Genomic DNA, 20,985 nt, shown 5'->3' on the forward strand with positions numbered 1-20,985 from the left:
TTAGGAACTTACCTGGTGACCAATTTCGAAGTGCCTAAGTTTTGGACAATAAAGAACAACACTTCGAAATTAGTCACCAGGTAAATTCCTATATATATATGTATATAGAAAAATGAAGAAAAAATAAACATTCATTAGGCCCTTTGAAACCTATTGCTTACCTTAGTATAGCAAAATACGAGTATCAATTATATCAAATGAATATTGTCGATTTTATTAACAAGAATCTAAGATGGATCAGTGTCGGTTAGAGTTCCCGGGTAGCTCAGTGGTAGAGCATTGGTACGTTAAACCAAAGGTCCCGGGTTCGATACCCGGCTCCGGAACAATTTTTCCCTCGAAATTATTCAAATCAACTTTACAGGTAGTTATACCTGAAATCTTGATTTGCATAATACACGTCACTGTTCGTTAACAGAAAACCACAATTTAAGTCACATGGAGTTAGTGTGCACTCGAAGTTGGTTGCTTGACGGTTGTCAGCCCACTTTGAGGTCTGTGGATATAGAGGGAAAAATTGGATCGGTGTCAGTTAGAGTTCCCAGGTAGCTCAGTGGTAGAGCATTGGTACGTTTAAACCAAAGGTCCCGGGTTCGATACCCGGCTCCAGAACAATTTTTCCCTCGAAATTATTCAAATCAACTTTACAGGTAGTTATACCTGAAATCTTGATTTGCATAATACACGTCACTGTTCGTTAACAGAAAACCACAATTTAAGTCACACGGAGTTAGTGTGCACTCGAAGTTGGTTGCTTGACTGTTGTCAGCCCACTTTGAGGTCTGTGGATATAGAGGGAAAAATTGGATCGGTGTCGGTTAGAGTTCCCGGGTAGCTCAGTGGTAGAGCGTTGGTACGTTAAACCAAAGGTCCCGGGTTCGATACCCGGCTCCAGAACAATTTTTCCCTCGAAATTATTCAAATCAACTTTACAGGTAGTTATACCTGAAATCTTGATTTGCAAGATTCTAAGATCTTTGTGTAAACTAGAGAGATGTGCTATAACTGATTCCGTAAGATGCTTTATATTTGTCCACTTCGCTATTTACCACTTGTATGGTCATTAGTTGTAGGTTTTTTTTAAATTTGTTATTTAACAATGCTGTATTAACTACTAGGTTATTTAGCGTCGATGAGATTGGTGATATTGAGATAATATTTGGTGAGATGAACAGTGGCGTAGCGTCAATGTAAGCTAAAAAGCTTAGCTTCCCCAGTTAATAATAATTTCATAATAAACCTCCAGTTTATGGACAAAATTATTTATTAATTTTAATAGAATTTATATTTACGCGTTAAATATTGTGATGCTGCAGCTCAGGATTATTTGTGATGCAGCAGCAAACAAGAAGCCTGCACACACCAGCTTCCAAGCAGACCGGTTTCTTCTGTATAATCCACCCCGCAGATTTTCCATCCCTTTTAAACTACCCTAGTCGCAAGGCTCGAAAAGAAGCTAGCTTTAACATTTAAAATAAGTAGTTTCCGAGTTATCCCTATTCGTCAGTTGTGTTCAGTTGAAGTGTTAGTGTGCATTGTGGCTGATATAATAAATAATGAGCGAAATAACAGTTCCTGACACTAATTTACTTGAATTTTTTAGGACAATTGTATTATCAAGACTGACTTACGAACAAAAGTGTGATTTAAAAAAACAAATGACCGACTCCCTTGCTGTCAATGAAGGATACAACCAAAAGACAGACGCATATTTACGTAATGATACTAATATTGTGATTTCTCTAAGTATGATAGGGAGTGAGCTAATGTTATACGTATACGTGTCTATTTGTTAGAGATATGTGTAAACCGTGAAATCGTATTTTATTACGTCTCATTTGAGGTCATGCCTTATTGGTGTTACTTACGATGTTCCAACCAATCTTCGACTGCTGACTTGAAATTGACTACTATTTATTTTAAGACTGTATTTTTGTAATACATTTTTTCATATTGCATGAAAGACAAATTGAGTTAGCTTCCCCTGCTCAAAATTTCATGCTACGCCACTGGAGATGAAGCCGAGGATTCGCCATAGATTATCTAGCATTCACCTTATGGTTGGGCAAAACCTCGGAAAAAACTCAACCAGGTAATCAGCCCAAGCGGGGATCAAACCTGTGCCCGAGCGCAACTTCAGACCGGCAGGCAAGCGCCTTAAACGACTGAACCACGCCAGTGGTTAGTTGTAGGTTGAATGTCATGACCCGCAATAATAATCAACACTGAACACTATTATCCGTAGTTTTAGCAGGTTCTTCATTATTGCTAATATGTTTACTTCCATTTTGTTCTGTACTTTTAAAAAAGGAATGGATATCTCGCGAGCTCATTGTCTCGTGAAATGAACTGAATGAACTCTCTTCAGAAAATGTTCCAGGCTTTTTCCAATTCTTTCTTACTCATCAGTGGCGAAGTGTAACAAAAAGGTATGGGTAGACACAAAATATCTAAATCATTCTGCGAACAATAATATCTTTTCCCTTAAAGCATTAGTGATAGACTGGATCAAATGGTTTTGAATATGTGGATATAGGATTTCTAAATAACTGTATTTACTTATCAATCCACTGAGAAAAATTATAAATTCCATTGTAATTTTATTTAGAGCTCAGCTTCTCCCATAGATGTGCAAAATGTATAATATTACATTACTAGTTTCACAAGAAAGTCCTGTTTTCTTGGGTTTTTCTCTTTGCTACGTACAGCCTTTTTATGCCCAGTCTTTATTTATTGATCATCGTCTTTATTTTAATGTTTTAAATTTGTTTTCAGCGATGGAACAACGAGGCATATGTGTTGACAAAGAAAAATTGAAGAAATTGGGAACCATATTGGAGGTAATAACAATAACATTAGGTCTACCGGTACCTACCAGTTTTGTTATATATTTTATAATTTTAACATATATTTAAATTTAACGCAAGCAAATATACAAGATCAGTCAGTTTGACAATCTTTGAGAAACAGTTACAGCATTATTGCAAGATATACTATGCCGGATATTCAACTAATATCATTACTAATACCAGTACTTCAAGATTGATTTGCAATAACGTGTTTTGAATAGAATAGAAAAATACAAACCAACTGCTTTGTGCCTTGTAGATTTAGAAAAGGCATTTGATAATGTACGACTATCAGACGTAATACAAGTGTTGAGAAAAAATATTAGTACGGTACCAGAAGTTCTTATTTTAAGAAATATTTATACAGATAGCTCAAAGATAATATTAAAACTAAGGCGATCATTAGGCCTACAAATCCGATAAATGGAATCCGGCAGGATGACTCATTGAATTTCCTACTATTAATTTTAATATTAAGTGATTCAAATGATAAAGAACCCGAGGAAAAAGTATATAAAACAGTATAAATTTTCATAATCACAATAATTTCTCAATTTTGTGAAAATTTTTTAATTATACAACTCAAACAAATTATGTTCTTGAAAAAATTAGGCCTATTTTAGAACCAAAAACAAGAAGTGTATCTGTTTTATCTAAAGAACTATTTATTACTCTTTATTGGCTATGAGATAGAGCTCAACAACATCGAGTTGCAATAACTACTGATATGCAAAGACTTTGCAGAATGAAATGAAAAGTGCAAAGCAGTCTCTAATTTATGGAGGAACAGCAAGACTTCTCACTTTTCAAAAGTTGAAAAGTGAAAAATGGAATGTTGCGAAATTGCAAAGTTGTTGTTGTTTTCTAATGCCAGGCATTTGACAATAAAGTCATTTGTCCTCTTGCATTCCAGTAAATTTAAAAGATATTGTCATGGTCAGCCACTGAAGCATAGATTTTGAGGTGTTCCGAATCCATTTCTTGGTTTTGAATTGCACAATAGGCAGTCAGGGGACTGATATATTTCAATTCTATGCAGGTGTTTGGTCAAAGAGTCATGGCCTGTTGCTAATCTAAATGCAGCTACAGAGTTCAATGGTGGAATTGGCCCCAGGTTGGACTTTGTTGGAAGAGAAGAAAAAAATTTCTAGAAATGGGACTGTCTCGGACAAAATGGGATTTCTGTATATCTACCATATTATGTAATTTTTTTACTGTTAAAACTATAGTGTGCACATAAAAAGTTTATTTTTGGCCACTCGGTAATCACACTATAACATTAGATCTAAGATTCACAGTTTCAAATCTCGCAGAAAACAGTAGGCTACCATATTATGTAATTTTTTTACTGTTAAAACTATAGTGTGCACATAAAAAGTTTCTCTTTGGCCACTCGGTAATCATACTATAACATTAGATCTAAGATTCACAATTTCAAATCTCGCAGAAAACAGTAGGCCTAAGTTATATCTTTTAAGGGAATGAAAATCGTTAAAGTAGAACTGCTCAAAATTTACCGACACTTTCTCGCGCATTAGTCAATTCCTCATCCTCATGAATGATTCTAATATCAAAGGTAACAAATTTCATCTGGTACAATTCAGGAAGTTCTTAGTCGATATTATCTGGAGTGTTAACAGTCAAATACCTGCTGTTTTCTACTTGAGAGTTTTGTTTATAACAATGAATAATTATTGTAAATAACTTCTTATTAATTATTCAGGAACAAGTGGGACATCTGCAAAATTCAGCTTACAAAGAAGCCGGAAAACGTTTCCAGCTGAACTCTGTGCAGCAGTTAAGTAAAATTTTGTATGATGACCTCAAGCTGGATCAAAAAGCCAATATTAAAGTGAAAACAACTGTAGCACGAAAGGCAAGATCTACCTCATTACCAACGGTATGTTATTTTTTTCATAAATGTATTTCAGAAGGAAATGTAGAAAGATATTTGTTATTGTATGATGCACGGAGAATTTACTCCAACTAGTATTGCTAATAGATCTCGTACAACTGTACTGAAACATAACTTTCCAAATGGGCCGAATCTCGCAAAAGAATTTCCATTAAATAGTATTTTCCTTATTTTAACACACTATAATGAAATACAAAATCACATTTACAGTACAATTTAAATGCGGTTTAATTTCGGTACCGTATATATATTTTTTCATAAATTGTCCTACTTTATTCACATACGATATTATTCTTCTCTATGTTAATATTATATTGTATAATTTCATTGTAGCTGTAATTTTAATTTTAGTTCTTATTTTATTTTATTTCTATATTCTTCTTATATTCAGTATGAGGATACTCTTTTTAACGATAAAATTGGATACCGTACAAAGAATTGTTGTATATATTTTTTACCGTTAGTGAGGTACGGTAAGTCGTTTCTGATATAGGTATGTAGAAGTACTGGATGAACAGATTGAAGAGAAATCGTAATGCAGTAATCTTGCTCTTAGTACCTCACAGAGTCTTATGCAGTGTAGTGTCAGTACTTCAACACACTATAAACTAATTAACGTAAAATGTTACTAAATATATGCAATTAAAATAATTTGTACCCAAATTAAAAGAGGAGATGCTGAAACTGTCTGCCTTGTTTTCCAAAGATTTGTCACATCTGTTTAAGAAGTGACGAATTACTTGCTGAAGTTCCCATTAAAAGATGGAGGAAACATTTTCCCAGATGTGATTTTTCAGTTCTTTTAAAGTAGGCCTACATACTTGTACCTAATTCTAATCTCGAACATGTTATGGAATTTGTTCATAGAATAATCAGCTGTACCGTATGTGCTATTGCAGAATCTTGTTGGAGGAGAAGCGTGCTTTTACCTTTTCGAACAGGATTTTGCGATTATTATTATTATTATTATTATTATTATTATTATTATTATTATTATTATTATTATTATTATTATTATTATTATTATATACGTTTGTGATGGTATATTCGATCTTCACAGATCGTGATGTGAGGATAAAAAAGGTTCTGTCTGCATTTTCTATAACTTTTCAGGAGAGAGGCTTGAAGTTTGAATTAAAAAATACTTCGTCATTTTAAATTCAAGTCTTCTAAATCTTGCCAAGCAATTGTGTCCTGTAAGCAGCCTGAAGGCTGCAACTGCTGTTTTCCGTAGTGCTTGTGGGATTACTTCTGGGTTCAAGATTAGGGTGTTCCAGTTTCTGTTTTCGGGATGTTTTTTGTTTCCTCAATATGAAGGTTTGAGAATTTAGAATTGATCAGGTGCTTTACTGAAGTCATTGTCGTTTTTATTTGCTGTATTGTTATGCCTTTCTTGGCAAGTGTATCTGCCAGTTCATTGCCCTCGATCCCACAGTGTGCCAGGACCCACTGTATGTGAATTGTTTTGTTAAGATTTTGGAGTTGAACTAACATGTTGTAGCAATCCTTTTATTATCTCTGATTTCTTGTGGTGTTTGAGCATATTGCTTGAATTGCAGCTTTGGAATCTGAGAGGATTACTGCTTTATTGTACTTGTTAATTGAGAGATTCATTAATTGCTGTAGAGCTATGTGTATTGCCATTATTTCTCCGTGTTAAGACCTGTTGCTTGATAAAATGAGAATAGTGAACATGTGGTGACTTCAGCTCCAGTTCGGTGGTCTTTAGAAGATCCGTCTGTAAAAATATGTACCAGTAACCATTCTTTTGGGGGATATTTTGTGTTGATTGTTTCGAGGGCTAGAGCTTTCATTACATCTGTGGGTGTTTCTGATTTATTTACTTCTTCTGTTAGCTGTAAAGTGTAGTTGAGCTGTTTAAAATCTAGTGGGTTTTCCCTTATTTGGAGTTTGTAAAGTATAATCCATAGATTTAGCTATACAGCTCATTCGGACAGATACCAGTATTTTACTTGTAATGAGAATAGCAGTATTATATGTAATTTTGCGTAATTGTTCATTTTACAGGCAGAGCTAATTAAAATATTATCTTTTTTAATATCGATTTTATTGATCATTCAGTCTATAGCACTATATAGATCTATGAGAAAAGACAGTAAAATATTATCTTTTAAATCATATTTGTCAGAAAATCAGGAAATGGCGCCTATAATTAAAAAAAAATCATAGGAATTTCTTAGTTTTTAATTAAAATGCTTATCGATTCAAATAATGACGTTGTATGTATTTACAGTTACAGTTGTTGGAACCGTTTCATCCTCTGCCTGGTGTAGTATTACAGTATCGACATCTGCAGAAATTGAAGACCACGTATGTAGAAGGAATGCTTCAGCATATTAAAGGAAACTGTGTCTTTGCATCGTGGTGAGTATTTATTGGTGACTGTAAACATAGCAGTGACATGCACTGGTTGTCCAAATGGGGCAGACATTCTTTTATGTATGAATAAGATAGGCTTATTTCTTGTATTACTGACTTACTTACAAATGGCTTTTAAGGAAGCCGCAGGTTCATTGCCGCCCTCACATAAGCCCGTCATCGGTCCCTATCCTGTGCAAGATTAATCCACTCTCTATCATCGTATCCCACCTCCCTCAAATCCATTTTAATATTATCCTCTCATCTACGTCTCGGCCTCCCCAAAGGTCTTTCTCCCTCTGGTCTCCCAACTAACACTCTATATGCATTTCTGGATTCGCCCGTATGTGCTACATGCCCTGCCCATCTCAAACGTCTGGATTTATTGTTCCTAATTATGTCAGCTGAAGAATACAATGTGTGCAATTCTGCGTTGTGTAACTTTCTCCATTCTCCTGTAACTTCATCCCTCTTAGCCCCAAATATTTTTCTAAGAACGTTATTTTCAAACACCCTTGTATTACTTCTAGGCAATGTAATATAATAAACTGCACAGCATATACACAATGAAAATAATGTCTGATTAAGAAGTCAACAGTCACACGTGAAGTCGTAAGTCATTATTCATTTCTCACAAAATCTGAAATTGTTCCCATTATAGTAACAGAGAATTCACGCGCAACTTTGAAAACTAATTTTAAATAAATGAGTGAGTGAGTGATACACAACAAACTTTAGTCCTTTGGCTATATGACCACAACACTACAATTCATTTTAGTTCAATGGTTTAGTAACAGTTAAGGAAACGAATTATTAGTAAAATCGTGAAATCAGTTTTTACTACTTGACACATAATACAGCAGTGATTTTAAAGACGTGTTCACGTCAAATATCGTTTGCATTATGAGTATTATGACTAATGAATCGAATTACTGCGAAATATATAAAAGTAAAATGAGAAAGTAGTACTGGTATGGTCATCTTTGTGACTTCATTTTTGTTACTTAATTTCTTTATTTGATAAATTGTCATATGCAACAATATATATATATCTTGTGTTCCCCAAAGTATTACGTAGTTCAGAGTAATAATTCTTACCTATAGAATGTTTTTCGTAGAATTTCCAGATATTTATTGAAGACATATTTTCGTGTCACTACAAATCCGGCAGATCTGGAGTCATTTTCAGCAGAAGAATAGAGGTTTATCATTCTTTTCGGAGAGGATGGATATGTGTGTCGCCCTCGGTAGCTAGTTGGTATAGCACTGGCCTTCTATGCTCGAGGTTGCGGGTTCGATCCCGGCTGAGGTCGATGGCATTTAAGTGTGTTTAAATGCAACAGGCTCATGTCAGTAGATTTACTGGCATGTAAAAGAATTCCTGCGGGACAAAATTCCAGCCCACCGGTGACGCTGCTATAACCTCTGCAGTTGCGAGCGTTGATAAATAAACCATAATTTAAATTTTTTTTTTTTGGATATGTGTGTCTGTTTTCTGTGTCTTGTGCTTATTTTTATTTTTTGATATAAGTGCTGATCTTGAACCTAGTTGAACACATGACCAAATAAGTCCCAATGTCTGATGTAGTCCAAGGTCCTCATAAGAGCAAAGAAAAAAACAGACTAAAGAACCCAAATCTTGAAGTAATTGAAATGGTGATGACTGTGATGATATTTCATGCACTACCAATATGTTAAAAGTTGGCATTCTTTTCAGGGAACAGACAGCAGCTGCTACAGGTCGAGTTACATCTAGCAATCCAAACCTTCAATCTGTTCCAAAGCAACCCATCGTTTTAGTCACTCAAATAAATGAAAATGGTATGTATTCTGCCATATTTTGAATTTACTGTCATAAAGTTAAATGATATGTATCTTGACTTTCTTCGTTAATGTGTAAGCTAAGTACAGATACGGAAATAAAATTTGGAGCTCCGTTATTGTATAAATTTCGCTTACAACACACTGTGCATGTGCAGTAAACAAGAGCCCCTGATGTGCTACTTGTAGACAGTCGTGCGAAATTGTTGCTTACATACAGGTGGACTACCATCAAGACTTGCTCCAAATTTTAATTCCGTATATATACAATCTCTTTGTTTGATTAAATCCCCATCTTCAGATCTGTCATCTAGAAGAAAGGAAGGAAGGAAGGAAGGAAGGAAGGGAAGGGAGGGAAGGAAGGAAGGAAGCAAGAAAGAAAGAAAGAAAGACAGAAAGAAAGAAAGAAAGAAAGAAAGGTAGGAAGGAAGAGAGATAGAGACAGAGAGAGAAATAAATAAACAAAGGTAGGAAGGGAGAGAGAGAGAGCCAAAGAAAGGAAGGAAGGGAGGGGGAGAGAGAGACATAGATAGATAGATAGGTAGGTAGGTAGGTAGATAGGTAGGTAGGTAGATAGATAGGTAGGTAGGTAGGTAGGTAGGTAGGTAGGTAGGTAGATAGATAGATAGATAGATAGATAGATAGATAGATAGATAGATAGATAGATAGATAGATAGATAGATAGAAAGGAAGGACGGAAGGAAGGGAGAGAGAGAGAGAAAGGAAGACAGAGAAAAAGGAGGAGAGAGAGAGAGAGAGAAAGGAAGACAGAAAGAAAGGGAGAGAGAGAGAGAGAGAGAGAGAGAGAGAAAGGAAGGGAGAGAAAGAAAGGGGTAGAGAGAGAAAGAAGAAATGTAGGAAGGGAGAGAGAGAAAGAAAGAAAGGTAGGAAAGGGGGGAGAGAGAGAGAAAGGTAGGAAGGAAGGAAAAGAGAGAGAAAGAAAGGTAGGGAGGGAGGGAGAGCGAGAGAGGAAGAGGAGGGGAGCGGGAGAGAGACAGAGAGAGAGGGGAGGGAGAGAGAGAGAGAGTGCGTGCGTGCGCGCATTATAAATGAAGGGTGCACGGGAAAAACAATCAAGGTCCATCAAAAATCGAAATTGAGTTAATAATGCTATCTTATAGTGGAAAGGAAGTACTATCATGTGATCTAGCTAGTAATAAGAAATCATCGTTCTTGACATTCCACTGCGTTAATTTCTATTAAAAAAAAAATAAAATAAAAAAAAATAAATAAAAATACACACACAACTAACTATTAAGTGCTTAAATTTTAAAATTCGTTTTTCTCGAAACTTTCTAAAATGGACCTTGATCGTTATTCCCGTGTACCCTTCAGATGTCAGATGGCATTAAATCTGTTGGTAAATGTCATTACAACTGCTAAGCACTTCCAAGATGTCACACTTGGTATAAGCGTTATTTAGGTTTTGAACAACTGTCAGAGTGACTACGGTAACATTTCTCATTTCCAGTGTAGTGCAATGTTGTTGTCACATAGCATTTTGAACATGCGAAAAAGTTTATGAAGAACTTTTGTAGAGCTTATATCGAGGTTCAGGGACCTCATTTTGCATATTCCCTTTAATGGTTATTGCTAGAATATGAAAGCAATTTAACTTTGAATTTATTTTGTTCACATCTTTTAAAGACAAGAATATTGTTGCTGGAAGTCAAGACAATTTTTTTGTGTGAATGCAGCATACATAAGATTTTGGACATGGACATATTTTTAAGGTTCTAATTCTCAATGTTATTTCTTATTTGTTTGCATTTATTAAAATTTTTTTTACAGAATCCTTGCTGCTGAGGTCTCCATTTATTTCACGTCCTGGACATAAATTCTTAGCTGCTGATTTTATGCATATAGAATTTAGAATTTTTGCTCATCTAGCCAAAGATGTGGCATTAATAAAGATGTTTCATGAACCTGGTGATATATTTTTAACATTAGCTCATTTGTGGTAAGTATCTTATTGGTAATACATTAATACTTTTCTGAAGATATTATTCTAATAATTATTGACAAGATTACTATCTTATTTAGTGGATTCAATTCTGATTTCAGGCTGAATAAACCATTTGAAGCAATAGTGACAGAGGACCGTGAGAAGACAAAAAGAATCGTATACTCCATAATGTATGGAGCTGGAACTAAAAAATTAGCTGAGGTTTTGAAAATGGGAGTAGATGAAGCAAATCATATCATAAACAGCTTTAACAGTCAGTATTATTTTGAATAGCAGTAATGTTTCCTTTAGTTTTTTAATGTATATTGTTTGTGTTTCGTCATCACTAACAGTATTTTTGTTTTTCACAGTGATATGTCCTGTATTAAACACATTCCGTGAGCAGCTGATCAACCAGTGTCGAAAACAAGGTTTTCTGAGTACAATTATTGGCAGAAGACGTCTTTTTCCTAATATCTGTAGTACTGATGTAGTAGCTCGAGCTCACGCAGAGAGACAGGCAATGAATTTTGTTATTCAAGGTAAGTACCATGTCTAATAAAATGTTGTTTATTACCAGTGCACAGAATCCCCCTATTAAAATTTTACAGGATCTAAAATATCTAAACGAACTATAAACTCCTATAAATGTCTAAAAATTATATTTGTGCCTGAAAAGCGCCTTTTTAGTATTTTGCGTATATTTAAAATAAAAATACAGGTAATAATAATAATGCTATTTAAAATGTAAAAAATTATCTTACAAACACTGGTCTAGTAAATTCCATATCGGTCTTAGAAGGAGAATGAAGATGATTTCGCCTAATTTCTTGGGACCGAGTTCATTTGAAAAAGCCTAACCTAGCATAAAGAGTGGTAGGTTGTTTAGGTTGAGCGAGAGCTAACAAATTAGTTTTCGCGTCAATACACCCTGTTGTGCAAAATGAAACTGATCAATTAGCAATCATCTCTTTCACTGATAGCTTTTGAGTCTTCAATTCAGTAGAACTCATTGTCAGCACCAGTTCTTTGTGCATAAATGCTGTCTAAAATGTAATCCAATCAGTCTTCTTAATGCATCCAGCTGTTTGCTGACAACATAAAGTCCACTATAGGCCACTGTAGCCTAGTCAGTTGTTGTTTTTTCATGAGAAAAGAGGGGTATTTTGATCGATGTTCATTATAGATGCCTGTTGCTAGTAGCCAGAGTTGGGGTGTAGGTCTAAAATGTAACAGTTAATAGTTTTAATTGTACTAAACTCCTAAAAGTTCTAAATTCGATTTTATGAAGTCCTAAATCTCTCTCTTAATGTTTTTTAGTACCTACAAATCCGTTCCCTAGGTATATGATATACAATTTTAAGTAGATTTCTACAGTTTTTTTAGAATAAGCTGGTTTATTTGGGCTAGGTTCAGCAGCGGACATTTGTAAGCTGGCCATGCTTCATACTGAATGGAAACTTCATGAGCTGAAGCTGGACAGAGATGCTCATCTCCTGCTGCAGATACATGATGAGTTGGTATGGGAGGTCAGCACTACTGAACTCACAAAAGTTAGAGGTAAGAACTATGGTTTATATAATTCCATCAACTTAAAGAAATGTTTTGTGGCATCATGGTCTAAGGCATCCTGCCTAGGACTCGCGTTACAAAATGCGCACTGGTTCGAGTTCTCATGGGGAAAGAAATTTTTTTCATGAACTTTCGGCCAGTGTATGGGATCAGTGCCCATCCAGCATCGTGATGCACTTGGGGAGCTACGATAAGTAGCGAAATCCAGTTAAGAAAACCAGCTATAACGACTGGGTGGATCATCATGCTAACCACATGATACCTCTATTCTGGTTGGATGATCGTCCACCTCTGCTTCGGCATGTGGATGTGAGGCCAGCAGCCAACTGGTTGGTCTGGACCCTTAAGGGGCTGTAGCATCACGGATTATTATTATTATTATTATTATTATTATTATTATTATTATTATTATTATTATTATTATTATTATTATTACTACTACAAAGAAATGTTTTGTGTGATTTTACATTTATCAGACACTGCTAATGGCTTCATTGCCAGATGCAAGGCACTAGACAGCAACATTTATCAGACATGGGTCTGGGTCAGTAATGTTCTTATATCCTAATGTAAGCACGACATGTATTTTGTGAAATGTTATATTAGTGAAATATGACATTTTTTCCCTTTTTTGCAAAAAACTTTACAACGAAATATTATGCTTTCCCCGGCTTAATATACAAGCAATAGTCACACATATTCATTCCGGCACAATTCTCAGAAGCAATTAACTGCTGGGATGTTTCACAGAGCTGGTTTCCCACGCTGCGGTCAGGTAGCAGAATGATGCGAAGTTTCCTTGTAAAATGAGAGCACTGTATATTGAGAACTTCCGTGCATTTAGATTTATAATAAATTTGGCGTGGGATTTGAGCCTTTTTCTATGTTCTTGGATGCCTTAGTGCTAACTCTGTTCTGGCTGTTTCTGCAAGTTTGAATGACCTTGCAAAGCTTTTTGAAACTTCGCAACGATGTTAAAAACAGATTTTTGTTATCTTGATTCGAGCACCAGAAACTGTTGCAATCCCAAGGGCTTTCCAGGGACATCAGTATGCAAAATGAAAATAAGGAAATAGCCAATAATATTGCCTTACAGATTTTTTACGTACCATAAGTGTATGATACAGATCATTAGCTTTACTTTCTATCTGAAGGAAGTGATGATAAGAATATGGATCACTACTAAAAATCCATCATCTGGTCCAGATTTTAATCCGCGAATGTCGGATCTAATGGCAAGATTGTAAGCATTAGACCAACGAGGATGGCCAAGGACGCCCATAGGAACAATCAGTTCAGTGAGTGGTGATACTATTGTATTGTATTTATTTACATTCCACAGTATTCGTACATTGCTTCACAGCTAGAATATGGAACATGTCAAACGAAAAAAAAATCTTAATAGTAATATAAAATCTTAATTATAGTCACAGTTTAGTTGAAATATATACAGAAGAGTTTTACAATATAGTCTACTAGTACAACAGAAAGTTTTATTATCAATACTTAATAGAACACAGAAATATTCATGAAGCGTTGTTGAATGTCATGAATACACCTACATGCATAACCCTCTGACCTGGGAGACAATACTGGTACTTGAAAAATGTGAGCTACACACGGTTCGCAGTTGTAGCAAATACAAAGTGATTCATATAAACGTTAACAATTTAATGACTTATAACTTCTGAACCAATAATAGCAAACTTGTGCAATCTGTTCTGAATTACAGAGTAACTGTGGGCGATTCTTCAGAGTAAATGTTGAAAATGTCTTCCGCCGGCATTCATACACAATTGTATTTGTCGCACCATATTCCATGGCATTCTCCGAAGTGTATCCTCATCAGTATTGCTGATTTCATTCCTAATGATCTCACGGAATTCAGCAAGTGACTTCGGTCTATTCTTGTATACTCTGTTCTTTTGGTAACCCCATAAGTAGTAGTCCAGAAAAGTTAGGTAAGGTGATTTGGGGGCCCACAGATTTTTTTAGATTAGGCAATCACTGAAGAAGCTGACTGTAAGTTTCATAGAATCAGACTTATGACATGTTGCGCCATCTTGCTGGAGGTAGCCTCTCTCCTGGTTCAATCAGCGCATTGATTTCTTTGATGAGTTCACTAAATGTCCTTGAATATCATTAACACAATCTTGACTCATTGGAATTTGTCTTCCAATACATTTTCACAATAAAAACACGCTACCAAATTGAGAACTACATGTTCGTGTTATGACTGCAAAAACCAGAGACTTCTAACTAATTACTAATAGCTAACAATAGTCATAATAGCCAACAATGGATGGTAGGGGTGCCAGTATAGATTCTTCCAGAGCCACTGAGAACATTAAACACAATTTGAAGTTTATGTACTAGCTTCCGGAAAGAAATTATATCTTATTAAAATTGTAAAGTTTTATATGGATCGCTCTGTACAATTTCCTTACAGTACCGGTACAGAAAACTGTAAATTCACCCTTTCCTTTGTGTTGAGGAAGAAATAATAATAATAATAATAATAATAATAATAATATCAGATAATGTCCTGTGTAATTTCTACAAAATAAACAAAGAAGAAATACCAATCTATATCATAGACACACTCATTACTAAAACTCCAGTTGTGAACGAAATTCCTCCATGGAAATGGGTAATTCCAGAACATAACATACAAATTCCAGAAAATAATTCCAAAAATGATCCTCCATACATTCTTAAGTTAGATGCAATGGAACTACTCTGCAGCACATATAAGGATCACCTTCAAATTTATATAGATGGATCTCTAAACCCTGATGATGGGAGATCAGGAGCAGGGTATTATACTCCAAAATATCAAGAAAGTTACTTCATACCATGTTCATCCTCCTCCAGTCTTGACACTGAATTGCTAGCTATTGATGCTGCTCTTCAGTGTGTTATTCAAATTTCTGAAAAATCTATTTGCATACTTACCAACTCCAAGGGGGCTATATTTAATATAATCAAATATCTACCAAACCTATATGCACATAGAATTATTCCAATTCAGAAACAACTAAGTAAACTAGGCAACATATTTGCAACCAAGACCTCTTCAAGTGATATCTCTATCCAGTGCTTTTGCTTCAGTAAAGTCTCATTTTATAAACGTATGGATCAACAATTGGCTTTCTTCGACAAAGGAAAAATTGTACAGTCCATTCAAAAGAAACCAAATGACCTGGAAATGTATAAAAACTTGCCCAGACATGTTCAAACATTTTTAACAAGAGCCAGAACAAGTCACATTTTCACACAATTGTACCTACACCGATTTCACCTTTCTGATAATTCTACTTGTCTCTGGTGTAATAATTATGATGAAGATCTGGAATACATTCTTCTATACTGTCCATCCATAAACCACAAAAGAAGTAAATTAAAATCATCAGTACCAGTTGCAGAAGACACAGCCCTGCAGTATATATTGACTACACCCCAACTCTGGGTACTAGCAACAGGCATCTATAATGAACACCGATCAAAATACCCCTCATTTCTCAAGAAAAACAAGAACTGAAAAGACTACAGTGGACTATAGTGGACTTTATGTTGTCAGCAAACAGCTGGATACATTAAGAAGATTGATTTTGTGTTGAGGAATGGTTAACTTCACAGTTTCTGAAGAGTAGTGAATATTGAGAGTGATATTAGAAACTTTACACTCATAAAATGCGAAACTGCTGTCAGAACCAATTTGAAGTTGCTGGATTTTCACATGAACTTACAAATTCAACAAGATCTCAAAGGTTAATGGAACAGTGAAACAAGTTAACAGACCAACAGTAAAACCCTGTAAAAGATCAATGAATAGGATGACAACCGAAGGAGAGAAAGAAGTAAATCGGGAAATCTATTTGTTTTTTATTTTACTTCTTAGAAATACTTACCGGTATAGATTAAAATATGTTTTGAGATTATCAATAAAGGTGTCATGTATTACTGTCTGAAACACATTTAATTAGTCTGTAAATTCTTACTTCCAGATATAGTGAAAAGAACTATGGAAGACAGCAGTTCTTATTTTGCGTTATCAGAAAACTTTTCTGTTCCTATCCCTGTTGCCATTTTGACGGGTGAAGACTGGGCTAATATGAAACCTTGAAAATTAATGCAATTCTACACAAATACGTCACCACTTATGAAGATATTTTATTGTTATGATAGTTCTAAGGTGCGTGGTAAAAAGAGCGGAAGTCAGAAATTTTATTTATGGTTTTCAGTTATGACCTCCATGTGAATACAAAAAATGTATTTCTTCAGATGGTATAAAGGTCATATGTCTGTCCTCTTCCATAATGAAATAGAGTGTTAGAGTTCCAACCCATCATAATACCTATAATATTGATCCTCATTTCAGACTTTTTATTTATTCTACTGTAAACTTGTAATTTATGATTTATGCCCTTTCCACCGTGCGCCATAGAGTTATTTTTAGAGCTGAATGCAATACTTGTTGAAATAGATAAAGCGGAGAATTGTTAATTCTAAAATTATGTGCGCAGCAAAGTGGAGAGAGAATTTTTATCTCCAAATATAATTACAATGCGTAATTTATTTTTAGTCTTGTGCCTGCATTCTCTTTAATAATATAGAAATAGTATAACACATTTTAAATTTTTCACATTAATTTGATGTAAGTGAAAAAGACACTGCAAAATTTTAATATTAAAGGTATTAAATATAGCACAAGAAGCGATTTCTGATATTCTGTCATGTATGTGTAGCTTAAATTTTAAAACATAAACTCAGTAGAAGTTATATTTCTTATTTTATAATTAAAAATTATAATGAATCTCAAGTTTTAGATAATGAACATCAGACAGTTACAATTATGATTTAAAAACAAATGCATTTAATCATACAACTTTTTTCTCTAAATGACCATTCGCATAATAACTTGAAATTCTGCTTACTATTTAAGTATGGAATCTGTAATTTTAGCCAATACAAACCGAAGCATATAATGCCATCCTATTATTCATTGGTTAATAGTCATTTTATTGCTGTAAAAATTAAGTAAAACTTTATATTTTAAACTTAGTCATTTGTTTAGCTGATGTTAAAGAATAATATGCAAGTAACTTATTCTGTTCCAGAACTCATTTCTATTAATTTTATTACAAATAAAAATAAATACATAATATGTATGCAAATATAATATTGTAGGCTGTGATAAAGCTGTCATTATTAGTTGTTCCTGAAGGAGTTTACATAGGCCTAATAGTATGTATTTTCCATTGTGTTATGTTTCAGTAGTTCTTTATTACATTGTCTAAGTAGCCTACTCATTGATTTTCTTAAAGACTTTAATTATATTGACCCACTTGTGTTTTGGTGATTTAAGATGCAATAATTAAGATGAAAAAATTGTGGAAATTAATGTGAACTTATCATTTATCGGTATGCTTATTTTTTAAGTATTCATTCATATTTTTAGAGTACCGGTACCAATATGTAGCAGTTGCAAAAGAATTACAACGCAAACAACTTATTTATAAAATTCTAAGTAATACTGTACTTTTGTGGTGATGCTGGTTATCTTTTAAAATTTGATTAAAGAAGTTTTACTAACATGTCAGCAATGCTTTTAAACTTAAAATAGCAGAAAACATCGAGAGTATATGCTCATGGCAACTTAAATGTATTACTTCTGTATAATTACAGAAATGTAAAGTGTATAAAAAATATTTGTCTATATAAGAAGGGAAAGCTTAGTGACAAAATAAACACTTAAAAAAAATTGGAATTGATTATTATTAATACCACAGAAAAATTACTACACCACAGAATTGCATACTTATTTGTTGGTTGGTATAAACTTTCACTATCATAAATGCATAGAGCAGAGAAAGTTATCGACGTATCTTGTATCTAACTGCATAGTCTTTTTTTTTTTTTTTTTTTTTTTTTTTTTTTTTTTTTTTTTTTTTTTTTTTTTGCCTGACATACTGGATGTTGTGAATATTTTTATTGGTTCTGTAGGTTAACAACTGCCAAAACTCCGCTGTAGGAGGTTACTAAACCTTACTGCTGCGCTGGAGGCAGAGTCTTCCTCCATTAATCTGAACCATTGTCGTACTGATTGACAAGTCATCTGATGTATCACTGCTATCACTTAAACTTCTAAAGAAATTATTCTGTCAGTTTCACTGTCTAATACATTAGTACTACAAAAATATTGTTCTTAGTTATTTTTAACGTCATCAACACATTTCTTCAACTTGTCTTTTCCATATTCTGCAAAAAGGCAGCGACAGAATCGTTCCTTTACATTAAGTGAGAACTTTGCTACAAAAATCTAATTGAAAAGATTGGAGGCAACTGATTAAACATTTTAGTGAGGTCCTTAAGTAAATGAAACCAGTCAAAACAATAAATGCTTATTTTTAAAGCACTGTTGGATTTTGTATGTGCGCCCTACATGACAGACCTTGAGCAGCCAGACATAAACCTTTAACAAGTGATAATATCTTGTAGACTCATTCTATTAAAATGAGGTTTTTTTTTAAACATAAAGTATATTGTATTTAGACGATTTCATACACTGCAACTATCCACTTATTTTTTCAAGAAAAAAAGTTATCATTGATTGATTTTCTACTTCAAAAAACTATTTTTTTCCCACACTACAATAGTATGAAACAAACCTCAATTAAGAAGTCTTACATTTGTTATATTGCGGCAACTGAAACATCTTAGAAATATGCAAACAATACTCTTCAACATGCTTTTTTCCTTATTAGAATCTGACTACTACTTTTTGAGTTATTATTAAGTATATGAAATATGAAAATATTCTGCTTCATTGAAAGTTTATGTAAGTAACGCCTTCTTTTGTCATTGGCTGACAATTAGGAAGGAGGAGGTGATTAGTATATTGTGTCACTCTTTAAGATTGATGCATGTGTAGACCAACGGAGTTTTGTAAATTGTTCCCCTATAACTATTGAAATTAGAATACTTCGACTTTAGATACTGCCAGAATTTTAAGGAAAAAAAATACTGTAATATAGTATTGAGGTAGTTTAAATAACTGTGATTAAGCTGGTTATTGTAAAAATAATGTAGCACCCTGATATTCATACGCCCTGTAGTATTTTATTGTTAGTCAAATGTATATTATGTCGTGCTAGTTGTTATTGATAGTTGCACCAAATGCTTAAGTTGTATTCATTATCATGAAGGATAATTCATCATGCATAGATATAAATAAATGCTGTCATAGGAATGACACGTACTTTCTCATTGTATGTTTTACACATTTCATAGGAATTTACTCTTTCGTAATGTAGCTAATTATCAACTGTAGTGGGGTGTACGAATAAGAAACATCTACCGAATTCGCTATGTATGCGAAAGTGACACAGCCGAAGGCTTCACTGGCCCATGTTTCTGATGCCTGGCAAGATATGGCACTATGCATCATAACTCTGAAAGTAGGGATTTGCAGGAAACGTTGTATAGAACATTTCAGTTTTATTTTTACCTCTACATTACACGCACAAAGTTTTTACAGTATATGCAGTGAAAGGCACTATAATAATATCTAAAAATGAAAATGTACTTTAATATTTCATGTTACTGAATCGACAAGCAAAACAATAAGCAGCATCACTATATTCTAGCCAAGCATAAGATTTGTACCAATCTGCCTGAAAACACCTCTTTTCATTATCATATTGTCTTTTGGGGTATACCACTTTTTTATTTAGCATTTGAATTTGTTTTACCATGCAATGAATTTCTTTTACTTTTTCCATTTTAGGGGATGTAGTTGAGCTGACGGACTGGATTGCAGCTTTGGAGTCAGACAGGATGACTATGTTTTTGCACTGATTTAGCCAAACAAATACATTTTGAAGTGATGTATAAATGGCTTCAACTTCGCCATCAAAATTTGTTGTGTACTTGCCAACATTTTTATAAAGAGAAAAGTATTGGCAAGTAGCTCCTGCTCAAGCTGCAGCTCCTGCATTTTGATCCATGAGAGATCCATCAGTGTAAATGTAGAACCAGTCCTTCTGTGGATATTTTCTATTAATTGTTTGTAGGGCAATGGCTTTTGCTATTTCTGGATTTATATCTGTTTTGTTGAAGACTTCATCAAGATCAAGGCAGCAATCTACTTTGAAGTTATTAATTGGATTATATCGAGACAGCAAGTTTTCCTTTTCACTTGGTATTTCTAGATTTTGTTTAAGCTTTTCTACCTCTTGTATGTATCCGTTTTGGGTCCTCAATGTAAATTTAGAAATGAGCTGATTTGAACCATTTTCTTGAAGGACACCATGTTTTTAAGAGTTGGCGGTTGTACTGTCCTTTCTCAACCCCCTATATGAAAGGAGGACCACACCTGTCTTTGGTCAGCGGGTCCCTCGGACCTAGCTGGGAGGGCTTACTTGAGTCCACTGACCGTTCCCACCTCTGTCTCCTGTGGGACGCATCTCTATGCCATGACAGGCTAGCATAGATAATTACCT

At 34.3% G+C, this 20,985-nt stretch overlaps 1 protein-coding gene across 2 annotated transcripts in view; it reads left to right on the forward strand.

The window, feature by feature from the left end:
* Positions 1-18,229, forward strand: part of LOC138701375 (uncharacterized) — a 47,422-nt gene extending 29,193 nt beyond the window's left edge. For both annotated transcript variants that reach the window (XM_069828218.1, XM_069828217.1), the window contains 9 exons: positions 2,776-2,840; positions 4,573-4,749; positions 7,019-7,149; positions 8,861-8,964; positions 10,756-10,924; positions 11,029-11,183; positions 11,281-11,451; positions 12,320-12,469; positions 16,489-18,229. In XM_069828218.1, coding sequence (XP_069684319.1) covers positions 2,776-2,840; positions 4,573-4,749; positions 7,019-7,149; positions 8,861-8,964; positions 10,756-10,924; positions 11,029-11,183; positions 11,281-11,451; positions 12,320-12,469; positions 16,489-16,607 — 1,241 coding nt within the window. In that variant the 3' untranslated portion in view covers positions 16,608-18,229. The remainder of the gene's footprint in view (positions 1-2,775; positions 2,841-4,572; positions 4,750-7,018; positions 7,150-8,860; positions 8,965-10,755; positions 10,925-11,028; positions 11,184-11,280; positions 11,452-12,319; positions 12,470-16,488) is intronic.
* The last annotated feature ends 2,756 nt before the right edge of the window (positions 18,230-20,985 follow it).

This window comes from Periplaneta americana, chromosome 6 (genome assembly GCF_040183065.1).
Source record: "Periplaneta americana isolate PAMFEO1 chromosome 6, P.americana_PAMFEO1_priV1, whole genome shotgun sequence".
Classification (NCBI taxonomy): domain Eukaryota; kingdom Metazoa; phylum Arthropoda; class Insecta; order Blattodea; family Blattidae; genus Periplaneta; species Periplaneta americana.